Below are 13,070 nucleotides of genomic sequence, written 5' to 3' on the forward strand. Positions count from 1 at the left end.
ATTTTATTTATTATTATTTTATAAAATTTATTAATCTGACGAAAAGCTTAAAAAAATAAACTTCAAAATAAATTATATAAAATTTTCTAAAATTAATTTTTAACTTTAGGTGACCAAACTTTTTTGAACCCCCATATTGATCCCGTCTCTTTCTCTGTCGATCTCTTTTGCTATTTTAAGTATACCCATATTTTATGAGCATGGTTAGTAATGGTCAACTTTGAGCTTTGATTGTTGTGGGGCAAAGCCACTGCCACTAGGTAGTAGGTACTATCCACTTGCACTAATAATGCATCTTTTGGTAAACGCATGCCGACATACAAAAAAATATATTCAAGTTTAACGTCCATTCTGTCTCTGAATTGTCAAATTCAATCTTTCATTTTCAACTTTTGTAATGTCTTTCTACTCCATTATCAACAGTAAATTATTCTAAACAACCCCTTTTTATGTTCTTTTTGTATATTTACCTTTCTTGATTTTGTTTTTGTTTTTCGAATTGGCGGGTGTGTATGTTTTTTCAAGATTTGGGATTTCTGAGTTTTTCAATCATGTGTTAATTTCTGGGGGATTTCTAATTAGCATTGAGATATACATATCTGCTACAGTAGAATTGACTTGGTCAAATATTCTCTATCAAATGTATCAGTCTATCCTATCTGTGGTGTAACAAATAGATTTTTGTTTGCTGGAGATAAGTGTTGAAATGGAGCAGTTAAAGAGAGGAATATCAAGGCAATTCTCAACAGAGCTGTTTAGGAAGAGTGGAAAATTCAGTTTCAAGAGGCAGAGTTCATTGGATCCAAGGAGGAACAATTTGAGGTTCAGTTTTGGGAGGCAGTCATCGCTTGACCCGCTTCAAAGGAGCCCTTCGATTGAAAATGCTGGGAGAACTGTGCCAGAGAATCTTGATTCGACGATGCAGCTGTTATTCATGGCGTGTAAAGGGGATGTGAAGGGAGTTCAGGACTTGTTGGATGAAGGTATTGATGTGAATAACATCGATTTGGATGGAAGGACTGCTCTTCATATTGCTGCCTGTGAAGGCCATGTGGAAGTTGCCAAGCTATTGTTGAGTAGGAAGGCTAATATGAATGCGCGTGATCGGTGGGGTAGCACGGTATAAATTTTATTATTTTGATTCCTTTGGTAATTATTTTGAAAGCAGCATCTTTTTCCTTTGTTCTTTGGTAACATGTTGTAGGATGTGTGTAATGAAACTGTTGTTTTGAATTTCAAACTGTAGTTTCTTGAATAGCGCAGGCAAGGCAGGTCTGGAGTGGTTGACTGAGTTGTTTGATGTAGTTTTTAAGAAGGTGAAATTGCCTGAACAATAAGGAGGAGTACAATACTTGCGTTGTACAAGAATAAGGACGGCATCTAAAAATGCAACAATTATAAGGGTATCAAGGTGTTGAGACACACAAAGTTTGGGAGAGGGTGGTGGAAATGTGGGTGAGGACAAGTTCAAATTTTTGCCATGACACTCAACTACAGAAGCCATTCACTTCATAAGAAGAGTGGTGGAGTAGTATAGGGAGATGAAAAACATATGACAAAGTCTCGAGGGAGGTCTTATAGAGATGCTAGGAGGATACAACTTTACTTGTGACTTACACTAGCATGATCAAGGGCATTATGATGGAGCCAAGATCAGGGTAAGGCTGGTGGGAGGAGATTTGCAACACTTACTAGTTATGATGGGGTTGCATCAGGGATTAATTCTTAGCTCGTTTTTAATTTCCTTGGTGTTAAATGAATTGACACGGCAAATCCAAGGTGAGGTGTCATGGTGTATGTTTTCTGCAGATGACATAGTTCTGATTGACGAGACTCGTAAAGGAGTTAGCAGTAAGCTGGGCGTGTGGATACAGACCTTGGAGTCTAAAGGATTTAGGTTGAGCAGAACCAAAACAAAATATTTGGAGTGCAAGTTTAGTGACGTAGCACATGAGGCTAGTGCGAAAGTAAGGTTTGATACAAATGCAGTCCCAAAGAGAGTTTCAAGTATCTTGTGTCTATTAACCAAGGAGATGGAGAGATTGACGATGATGCCACACACCGTATTGGAGTTGGGTGGGTGAAATGGAGGATTGCATCAGGAGTCTTGTGTTATAAGAAGATGCCACCAAAACTTAAAGACAAACTCTACAGTGTATTGGTTGGACCTACTATATCGTATGAGGCGGATTGTTGGCCAGTGAAAAAATCTCACTTTCAGAAAATGAATGAGGATGCTACGATGGATATATGGTCATACTAGGAGTGATAGGATTAGAAATGGAGATATACAGGACAAGTGGGAGTGATCTCGGTGGAGGACAAGATTTGGAAAGCAAGATTGAGATGATTTGGGCATATGAAGAAGAGATTCACGGATGCTCCAGTACGTAGTTGTGAGGGGTTGACTATGGATGGTTTCAGCAGAGCTTGATGTAGGCCAAAGAAGTATTGGAAAGAGGTGATTAGACCTGATATGACGCAGTTTCAGCTTATCAGGGACATGTCGTTAAATAGGAGGTTGTGGAGGAGATGGATTAGGGTGGAAAGTTAGTAGGTAGTAGAGCATTGTCTCGCTTATCTTTCCTTGCCAATTGTCGTAGTATTACTCAGGGAGTTTCTTGTCCTTTGATTTTTACTGCCTGTTGTTTTTGCACTTCAATTATCGTATTATTTTGTTGTAATTACCTTTCTTTTTTCAGCATGCCTTTGACATGCTCTCTATAATAATTTTTCATGACTTCTTTACTCTTGTTAATTCTTTTTTCTTGAGCTGAGGGTCTATCGAAAATAATATTTCTACCTCCTAAGGTAGGGGTAAGATGGCACATACACTTTACTCTTCCTAGACCCCACTTGTGGGATTACACTGGGTATGCTGTTGTTGTAAGATCTCTACCTCCCAAAGTAGGGGATAAAAATAACATTTGATGATAGCTCAAGTATGAAACTCAAAAAATTGGAATACTTTATGTGTGTATTTGACCCTCAACTCTAGTAGAAAACTATAAGCAGATAGGTTGGCCTCCCAAGTTAAAATTCCTGAGAACTTTGTTGCATGAACTTGTTACTTATGAATGGGGTTAGAGAAAGAACAGATCACAAATATAAAACGAGAAAGAACTCTATAAATGGGAATAAGTCAATCTTGTAACTTAGCGAGAAAGAACTCGGTAAAAATGAAGAAGCATTGTTTTGCTTTCTTCTTCCTCCTTTCTTCCATCATATCCAAATACTTTACAGTTGGATGCTCTTCTTTGAGAAAATATTTACTTCTTGCTTGTTATTCTTATGATGAACAAGATTTTGTACGAGCATTTCCTTCTCATGTACAATAAGATTTAGATCCTTGAATGTGCAAAATGCTATCATAAACTATGGACAAGAAACCAACCACAAAAGCAATTAATGAGTCTGGCTTTAGTAGTAATGAATATCTAAATGTAAATCTTGATGTTGTATGCTCTCCGAACTCATTAGCTTAAGTAACTATGGTGCTTCCTTTTCTTTTTTCTTTCCCTAAATGCACTATTTTCTTTGTCTATTCCTTCTATATTCACAGAAATGGCCAATAAAGAAAAGAAAAAGAAATTGCTGTTGTTTTAGTTAATTTTTGAATTAATGTAATTTCATCAAAAAAATTTAATTGAAATATAATGATAATTAGAGATTAAGGCCCTAAACTGTGTATTTCAGCAGAAAATGTTTAAAGCTTTTTCCCTTATCTTCAACCTTTGACTGTTATAAGAGGCTGTGACAGGCGGCAGCTGATGCCAAACACTATGGTAATGCTGAAGTTTACGAAATGTTGAAGGACCGTGGAGCCAAAGTCCCGGTAAGTGGGTAGAAAGTCCTAATTAGCCTGAGGTTCCTTATGTTCTGACACTCATAGATGTATCTGTTATGTTGGTAGAAAGTCAGAAAGACGCCAATGGCTGTAGCAAATCCACGAGAAGTTCCAGAATATGAACTTAACCCTCTGGAGCTTCAAATCCGCAAAAGTGATGGAATCTCCAAGGCAAGTGTTCTATGTTTTGTTACTCAGCACTGTGATGTTTCAATTATGATTGAGTGATGAAAGCACAATCGGCCTTAAATTGAAATACTTACCTTCCGCTTTAACCATTGTATTTCTTTCTTAGCTTCCTGAATGAAGCCTGAGACACCAGGCCCACTTTCATTTCATGTGATGCTTTTGCGTGCCTAAACTTTTTGAATTTATCCCAAGAATTTGTCTATAATTTTCCTTTTTAACTTTTGACAGGGTTCATATCAAGTTGCCAAATGGAATGGAACGAAAGTTTCGGTAAAAATACTTGACAAGGATAGCTATAAAGATCCTGAAAGCATGTATGTTTTAGCTGCTCTGCGACTCTCATTTCACATGTGATGCTTATTGGCTTTTGTAGATACTCTGTATTTTTTCTTGTGTCCTGTATCATGAGGGGCCTCGTATCAAAATGTTTATTGGATTATGCAATCTACAAGGCAAAGCCCCTTCTGGCAATTTAATATGGACTTGTTGTTTGGATCCTCTAACCTGCTTAAAGTCTGTTTGAATGTGGCCTTCCTTGGTTTACTTAAGCAGATGATTAATAATATTTTCCTCTTAACAAGTATTTTGCGAAATATATGGGTCCATAAATTAGACTTTGGATTTAATATCTAACTTTGCGTTGTTTCCACGATTGCATGCAGAAACGCTTTCAAACATGAATTAACTTTGCTAGAAAAAGTGCGGCATCCAAATGTAGTTCAGTTTGTTGGAGCAGTTACACAAAATATACCTATGATGATAGTCTCAGAGTATCATCCAAGGGTAGGCTCTGTCAATCTTTCCACACTGCCTATCACACAACAATGTAGCTTGTTCACCTTTTTTATCAATTCAACTTATGTTAATATTCCTTATTATAATGGACACTCAACATTGGTTAAAACTTTAGCTAGCGTTGGCAGTAGATTCAACTTCTTTGTTGTAGAGATCTTGATGCTTATGGATTTTGTATGTCGTTGGTCTCAATTCTTACCTTAGCCTTGCAATTATGACATTTGGCATTAAATGCTTTGCAAATTTTCAGGGTGATCTAAGTAGCTATCTTCAGAAAAAGGGACGTATATCTCCTTCTAAGGCGCTTAAATATGCTCTTGATGTCGCTAGGCAAGTCGTTCTTTGTCATAAAAGTGAAATGATCTCTCATGCTTGAATCTGTCCTTCGCCAATTCCTCTACTCTTTGGTGACTTGTGATTGTTTCAGTTACTTCTTTTATCTAAACATATCTATGTTGTATCATGTTGGTTGATTTTCAGGGGTATGAACTACCTTCACGAATGCAAACCAGACCCAATTATACATTGTAATCTAAATCCAAAGTAAGACAACTATATGCTTTAGTTCTCTAATGCTGTTAATTGATCATTTTGACTGTACTCATTGGGATTTCCTAGTGTTTTTAATATTCGGAATTTGGTAAGGTGCCAGAAATATTTTGCTTGACAATGGAGATCACCTGAAAGTTGCCGGATTTGGTCTGATTAAATTGTCAAAAATTTCACCTGACAAAGCAAAGTTGGTGCAGCCGGAGGGTTTTGATCGTTCAAGTAAGTTTTTCAAACTTTGAGTAATAAATGCTAAATCATAATATTTCCTACTCTGAAAGAAATCAATTCTCATGTGGTAGTAATTTTTGATAGATCAGAAGCTTCTGGTATGTTACCAGTTTCAAAAAAAAAAAAAAAAACTTCTGGTGATGAGTTGGAGTATATTGTTTGCCGATTGCATGAAAGGATTCACCTTTATGTGTTTATGTTTATTACTTTACTCATATGCTTTTCACTTGTAGGTCCCTATGTGGCACCTGAGATTTATAAAGATGAAATATTTGACCGGAATGCGGACATATATTCATTTGGCATTTTACTCTATGAGGTATGATTTCTTTTTGTCAGATACTTCATTTAATGCTGTAGCTTAATTCAAAAATAGTGTAGACTTCTTGATTTCCCATTTCGGTGCAATACTTTTCTGGAAACTGGTAATTTTGTATTCCTCAGCATTGAGGACATTCTGGACACCATCAAAAAGTGTTAAAAAACAAATAGAAAAAAAAAAAACTTACCGAGATCTTAATAAATCTACAGAATGATCTATATCCTCTAAATCTACTTCTTTACACCAAAATAGAAAGATACTATACAATTCCATTTAATTTTCTGAATGGAATTGGATATATCTTCAAAACACCTCCCAATTCTCTCTCTCCAGACTATCCAACTCCACCAGATGCATTGTCGTACGATCCTCCACCACTTCATTTAACTTTTTTTACCTCCTCTTTTCATCCAACGGCTAAGCAAATCTGTAGTATGCTTAGGCATAGTCCACCTTGTCTTTGTTATGTCGAGAAATAGAGACCAAAGTTGTGCTGTAAAGGTGCAGTGTAGAAACAGATGACTATTTGTTTCATCTGTCTCATTGCATATGAAGCACCTGGAAACTATGATGGCCCCCTTTTTCTTCAAAACTTCTTGTGTCAGGCATGCTCTTTTAACTACTAACCGAGTAAGCATTTTATAATATCACCAATAAGGGTTGTGGTGGAGTGGTAAGTGCTCCTTTATCCTTAACCAGTGGTCTCAGGTTCAAGTCGCCTTTATTAAGGAACGCTTAACTCCCCAATGTGGGACTTTCAGGTGCGAATTCAGATTTAATCGGACTCCGATGTGGGTACCGGGCGCCGGATGGGAAACCAAAAAAAAAAAAAAGAGTAAAGCATTTTATCTTGGTTGGAGCTGGACTCTTCCATAAGTTTCTCCATACTTTTGGTTGCCCTCTGTAGTATACCCTTCCTTCCATTCTATAAACCCTTTTAATAGAGAATTGCGCATCAATAATTTATGATACTTGGATGATCTTATCTTCTTAATATGCAATTCTGTCCTCTATTTATCCTGTTTATCGGCCTATCAGCATTCTAGAAGCGTGAATAATTTATGGCTCTTTTCTCTCTGCTCTATGCAATTTATTTTACTTTGTTGGGCTCAGATGCTGGAGGGAACACCTCCTTTTAATACCAAGTCTCCTGAAGAGGCTACCAGATTGATGTGCTTAGAAGGCCAAAGACCAGCATTCAAATCAAAATCCAAATATCCTCCAGAGCTTAGAGAGTATGTTTGTTATCATTCCTTGCGGCTATAATCACATGTTGTGCAGTTCATATGCGCTTATATATTAGCTACATATTTTGTCAGTTTAGCATGATGTTCTATTGTTTACTGCCAGCCATTGAAGTGCATCATGAATTCTTTTTGAAATGCCTCAGAGATGATTTCCATTCTGCTTCTTTGGTTTTCTTATGCTTTCAATTTCTTCAGCTATAGGCTTTTTCTTGGCTTGGTGATTTAGTACAAACTCTAGCCATGTGAAACTCAACTTGCATGTTGTTAAGCTCATGTTATTTCCTACAATTTCTAGTACCCTTTTTGTCAGATCCTTCTAGACCTTGAGCATTTAATGCTCGTCTTTTGATGGCCATCTCTAAAGGCAGCCTGGTGCATAAAGCATCTCGCGTTAGCAGGGTCTGGGGAAGGGCGGCCGCACCCCAAGGGTGTGACGTAGACAAGCTACCTAAATGCAAGCATTAGTGGCTGCTTCCACGGCTCGAATCCATGATCTATAGGCCACACAGAGACTTTGTTGTGTGCATGACCTCATTTATGCTCAACTTAAGAGTTCCGTAATTAGATTTTGATAATTGACATTCGGTAATTGGAGTATACTCCAGATGAGTGTACCACCTCCAGGCCCCTCAGGCAGGACTAGATGGCTCTCCTAGTGCACCATTACCTTATTAGGTTTGCATTCAATATCAATACTTGTGTTCCCTCTTGACTTCTGCTCAATGTATTGTATTTCTAGGTTGATTGAAGAATGTTGGGATCCAGAACCTTTTGTACGGCCAACATTTTCTGAGGTCATTGTGCGGATGAATAAAATATTTGCTAACTCCTCGAAACAAGGATGGTTGAAAGATACTTTTAAACTTCCTTGGTAATGATTCTACTGCACTATTCATCGTCTATTTTAGAAATTCAACATTTGTTTATTTATTATGAATAAGAGCCTTGAACTAAGGGGAAAAATTGTCTTCTCCTTAGCACAATATCAACTATGTTGATGGGCCAGTAAACATATTTTACAAGATTGGTTTGCCATTGCTGGGATCATTTGGAAGACGAATTTATAAGTTTATCAAGTTGGTCTATGTCTGCTAATGCAACAGATCTTTGGTGCAGGTTGTAAGTGTGCATGAAAGTGTCAAGAACATGGACAATAATTGGAGTCAACGGAGTTTATCAGCGGAAGATTCTTGTGGAGCTTTCCATTTATGATAAACCTAATAGGCAAACTTGTATTTACAAGATTCGTTGAAAGCTTTATATTGTTGTTAACCAAATAAAAGGCAGATTTGCTGGGTGAATAAGATGGGATTACAATTAAATGTTGGCTTTATAGTAAGTTTGAACTCCATTATATGTCATGTGAAGTGTGTTTATTAGGTCTATAGTATTTGAACCAAATGTATTTTGTTTTACAAGGGGGAAAACAAAAAGGTTATATAAGAAAGGACTGGATATCAATCTATATAGTGTTATTATACAATAATATACTACTTAAGACTTTAATTAACAATATATACACATACTTCTATTTAATTACAAATATAGTTTTTAAATTACATACATAGGAGATTAATTAATTTTCTAATTTAAGTTATTTTTTATTTCCTTCTCTTCTACTTTTTGGATTATGTGCCTTTTTTGTGGGGATGATAATTATGGTACAAAGTTTTGTCAATTTTTATCTCTCCTAGTACATTTTAAACTATACACGTTTCTTACCTTTTATTCTCTCATCTTTTATGTTAAACGTTTAAACTTTAGTACATTTTATTTTCTTCCTTTTTGATACAATCCATGTAAAAGTAAAACTTTTTATGTTACCAACAAGTTGCCCATAGTTACTCCCTATGTGGTTCATAGTTTCTAGGTAATTTAATTTTTTCTCTTCCCTTCCTTCAAACTAATTCTTCACCTTTCATCTTCTTTCGTCCAAATCGCCTCTTGCATCAGAACCTAAACTCAAGTTCATACATTTCACCATTCCTTTCACCATTTTTTTCACCATTGTTAGCCCCTTTCTTGAGTTCAATGGATAGGACGCTACGGAAAAGCCCTAGATTTAATAAATCTTGATATAAAGTTATTACATATTCTTTTAAGTCAATGTAAGTATTGGTTGTAGCAATTTGTGAAAGTACAAAGTTTTGTTTCATTTAAACATGATAATTTTATAACTGCATTTATATTGTTTATTAGTATGACCTATAAATATTATTTTTTTAATTATTGGTACACATTCTGATTTGTGTTGTAAGTTAATTTAAATCATTATTTTAGCACTTGGTGAAGGTACAAAAGTTTTGTTTGTATTTTGTTATTCAAAATGTCAGCCTTCAATCTTATATTGTTTTTTTTTTATATAGCTTTGTTCTTAAGTATTTTACTGCCTTATTTATTTATTTATTTGGTTAAACTCTTATCATGTTATCTATATTTATGTATTTTATTTAGTGTGTTGGCTCATAGAATAATAGTGCATTAAATTTTAGTATAAAGTTATTACATAATCTTTTAAGTCAAATAAATATTGGTTGTAGCAATTTGGGAAAGTACAAAATTTTGTTTATTTAAACATGATAATTTTGTAGCTGCCTTTTATATTGTTTATTTGTATGATCTATAAATATCATATTTTTAATTGTTGATACGCATTTTGATTTGTATCGTAATTTAGTTTAAATAATTATTTTAGCACTTGCTGAAGGTGCAAAAGTTTTGTTTGTATTTTGTTATTCAAAATGCCAGCCTTCAATCTTATATTGTTCTTTTACATAGCTCCGTTTTTAACATGTATTTGTGGTATCAGTCAAACATAGTGTGTTTGATCTCAAAATTTCTTGCCTTGTTGATTGGACACCAGTTTGGTATTCAATGGATTACAAAGCTCTATCCACACATGTTACACATAAGAGATATTTTGAAAAGAAATCAGAATTGCATTTTTTTTATCTAAACAAACTTGGACAACCATATCGTTATGAATCTTCATTGGTGGAGATGGACCACTAACGACATACTTGAGTTCTAAATGAAAAATGGTTGTGTCCACACCCAATTGGGAAGATACAGTAATAATTAAGTCTTCGTATTTGGTGTATGCATCATACATCACCCCTTCAATATTGTAATCCACGTAATTACATGTGTTAGAATACAACTTATTAATCAATTTCCAAAATAAACAGAATGGTATTCCTTCTGTAATTAAATTACATAGTTTGGTATACAAAATGTCTATATATAGATAAAATGATAATCATGTTGGTATACAAAATGGTTGCCGACCTAAATTAGTTTTGTAGACAATCATTTTATAACCAAAACATTTACACAAAAAACATATCAACAATTTTGTTATATTTAAACACCCCAAAACACACTACATAATACACTTGACGTTCCCAAAAAATGATCACCAAAGTTGTTTTTTTAATATGACCTAATATATAACATTCACACTAAAAATAAACTATGAATTCTGGTGTTTATAAAACCAAAATACACAATACCATTTACACCAAATCATCTACACCATATACACTACCAATTACACCTAATAATATACCATCACAAATCAAAATAATTATAACCAATTTAATATTTATTCAATTTTGTTATCTAAAAACAAGACTATTGAAAGTTGGTGTTTATATAAGGTCTAGAAGATACCAATTACACCAGATCATTGATATATGTGAATTTACGGTATTTTTGATACATTTCACTTAAGAGTTGTGTGTGTCTAGGACCATTTTGTACTAGAAATAATGTGTTTTGTTTCATGTTTGCAGGAAATAGGCTTGGATGCGGTTGAGTGAGATGACAACTGAAATTCTACAGAAGTGGCCACTCACGGATGTGACCTACGGACCGTAGGTCCTATGTCGGTCCGTCGATGGGTAGGCGTAGATAGGAGCATCAGGGAAGTCTGACCAAGTGTGGAACTACAAATCGAATCATGGACCGTAGGTCGACCCACGGGCCGTCAGCACATCCGTCGAAGGTGTTCAGAGAGTTGAAGTTCCAGTACCTGATGAAATTCCTAAGTATGGAGCCACAGAAGAGGACCCATGGACCGTAGGTCCACCTATGGTCCATCCTGCGCGTCTGTTGTTGGTGATCAGATAATGATGGTTCCAGGCCTTGAAGAAAAAGTCTAAGTGTTGACGGACTATGGACCGTAGGTCGACCCACGGTGCGTAGGTCAAGTCGTCGATCAATGCCGCATCCCAAAAGTTTATTTCCTTATTTTGGTTCCTTTTTGTTTAGGACATGTTTTTCTATAAATAGGGTATGTAAACCTCATTTTTGGGGGTGATACATTATTGTTTACTTTTAGTTCTTGGTATTTTTCTTTGGGAATTAACTTGCAAACTTTAGCAATTTGATTTTCGAATTTCGGTTTATACAATTTTGGCTTTGTAATTCAATTGGAGATTTCAGATTTCTTCTACTCTAATTGTAAGTTCATGAATTCTTTTTACCAAAATATGAATTGCGTTCTTTCAAGCATGAGTAACTACATTCACAACTAGGGTTGTGGGGACCACGATCACTTAACAACGTATAAATAATAACTAAGTAATTCTTGAATAGTGTTGATGCATGTATTGGTAATTCTTTCGCTTATAAGTCTTTTTAACGAGTGCATGCATTAGAACTCGCCTTGTTGCTACTTGCCGGACCATGGAGGTAGTTAATACGAAAAGAAACAGAGATTTAGTGTGATACTATCTAATAGTCTAATGTCAATTGGTTTGAGGGTGAAAACTAAGTCATACATTGATGTGATGTCTAATCTGAGGTAGAGGTAAAGGTAAAGATTAGTAGATTATACACATGTAGCCAGACCAAGGTGCGGGGTGAAATTCCCTATTTGGAGGACCAATCACTTAGGGATACCTAACTTACCAACTTTGCATGTAAAACACTAGGAAAATATACCTATTATTAGGATTACCGTGTTAAGAGCTTATGGGGAACCCATACACCCTAGTTTCTCTCTCATATTTATAACTCGAAGTTTGAATCTTGCTCACTTGTTACTTAAACAACAATCGGTTATTTGCTTACACAACCCCCCCCCCCCCCCTTTTAATTACTTGTTTCAGAAATAACTTGACTAAACAAATATAATAATGAGTTAAGTTTAAGTCTGAACCATATTCCTCGTGGGATCAACCCCAACCTACAAGTTGGGTTCTTTATTTGACGACGACCGCTTATACTTCTTTAGGGAAGTGTAATTTGAGCGTATCAAATTTTGGCGTCGTTGCCGGGGAATAAGCCTTTTGGATCAAGTTTAACTACATTATTGAACTTTAGTCAATTATTTCCTAATTTTACATTTTCTTTTGTTTTTGTTTTCTACAGGTTTCTACTCTAGTGTATGCCAAGTACACGGAGAAGAGGCGAACCATTGACCCCATACGACCCTGAACTCAGTAAGACTTTGAGAAAAATGGCAAATCAAGGGGCAATAATAACCCAATCATAGAGGAGCATGAGGAAGGAGTGAATGATGAGAAAGCTCAGGTTCCTGGTGGTAATCTACTTGGAGATGCATTGAGGGTGCAGAATCCACTAGAACCGTGGCTGCATGATAACTACAGGGTCGACTTCAATATGGTTGAATCTAAACACTCAAAATTATGTTCTCTGTCCTCTACCTCCAGGGTAGACATTTGTGGTGACTAGCAGTCTAATGCAGATGCTTACAACAGGGGGGTTGTTCTCTGGTATGGCTTCGGAAGATCCGCATGGGCATATGGCCAAGTTGAAGAGTGTTTACAAGAGTTGTGTGGGTTGACCGGAGTTGGACATGAACGTTATATATTTGAGAGCCTTCCCTCTATGTTTGACAGGAGATGCTGCGATGTGGTTTTTT

The 13,070-nt window shown here is 35.8% G+C and overlaps 1 protein-coding gene across 1 annotated transcript; it reads left to right on the forward strand.

Annotated features, from left to right (window-relative positions):
* Positions 1-674: 674 nt before the first annotated feature.
* Positions 675-8,055, forward strand: LOC125861790 (integrin-linked protein kinase 1-like). The gene is made up of 11 exons (XM_049541655.1): positions 675-1,120; positions 3,761-3,835; positions 3,914-4,018; positions 4,265-4,350; positions 4,699-4,819; positions 5,082-5,161; positions 5,312-5,374; positions 5,484-5,602; positions 5,845-5,930; positions 7,047-7,168; positions 7,920-8,055. The coding sequence occupies exons 1-11, from the start codon at positions 707-709 to the stop codon at positions 8,053-8,055; spliced, it is 1,407 nt and encodes a 468-aa protein (XP_049397612.1). The 5' UTR covers positions 675-706.
* The last annotated feature ends 5,015 nt before the right edge of the window (positions 8,056-13,070 follow it).

Source organism: Solanum stenotomum, chromosome 4 (genome assembly GCF_019186545.1).
Source record: "Solanum stenotomum isolate F172 chromosome 4, ASM1918654v1, whole genome shotgun sequence".
Classification (NCBI taxonomy): Eukaryota; Viridiplantae; Streptophyta; class Magnoliopsida; order Solanales; family Solanaceae; genus Solanum; species Solanum stenotomum.

Bases quoted from the DNA above. Each gene is read 5' to 3' on its own strand.
- LOC125861790 (XM_049541655.1), top strand. From the start codon at position 707: ATGGAGCAGTTAAAGAGAGGAATATCAAGGCAATTCTCAACAGAGCTG. The intron at 4,351-4,698 runs GTATGTTTTAGC...GATTGCATGCAG, and splicing joins TATAAAGATCCTGAAAGCAT to AAACGCTTTCAAACATGAAT. The intron at 5,603-5,844 runs GTAAGTTTTTCA...TTTCACTTGTAG, and splicing joins GGAGGGTTTTGATCGTTCAA to GTCCCTATGTGGCACCTGAG.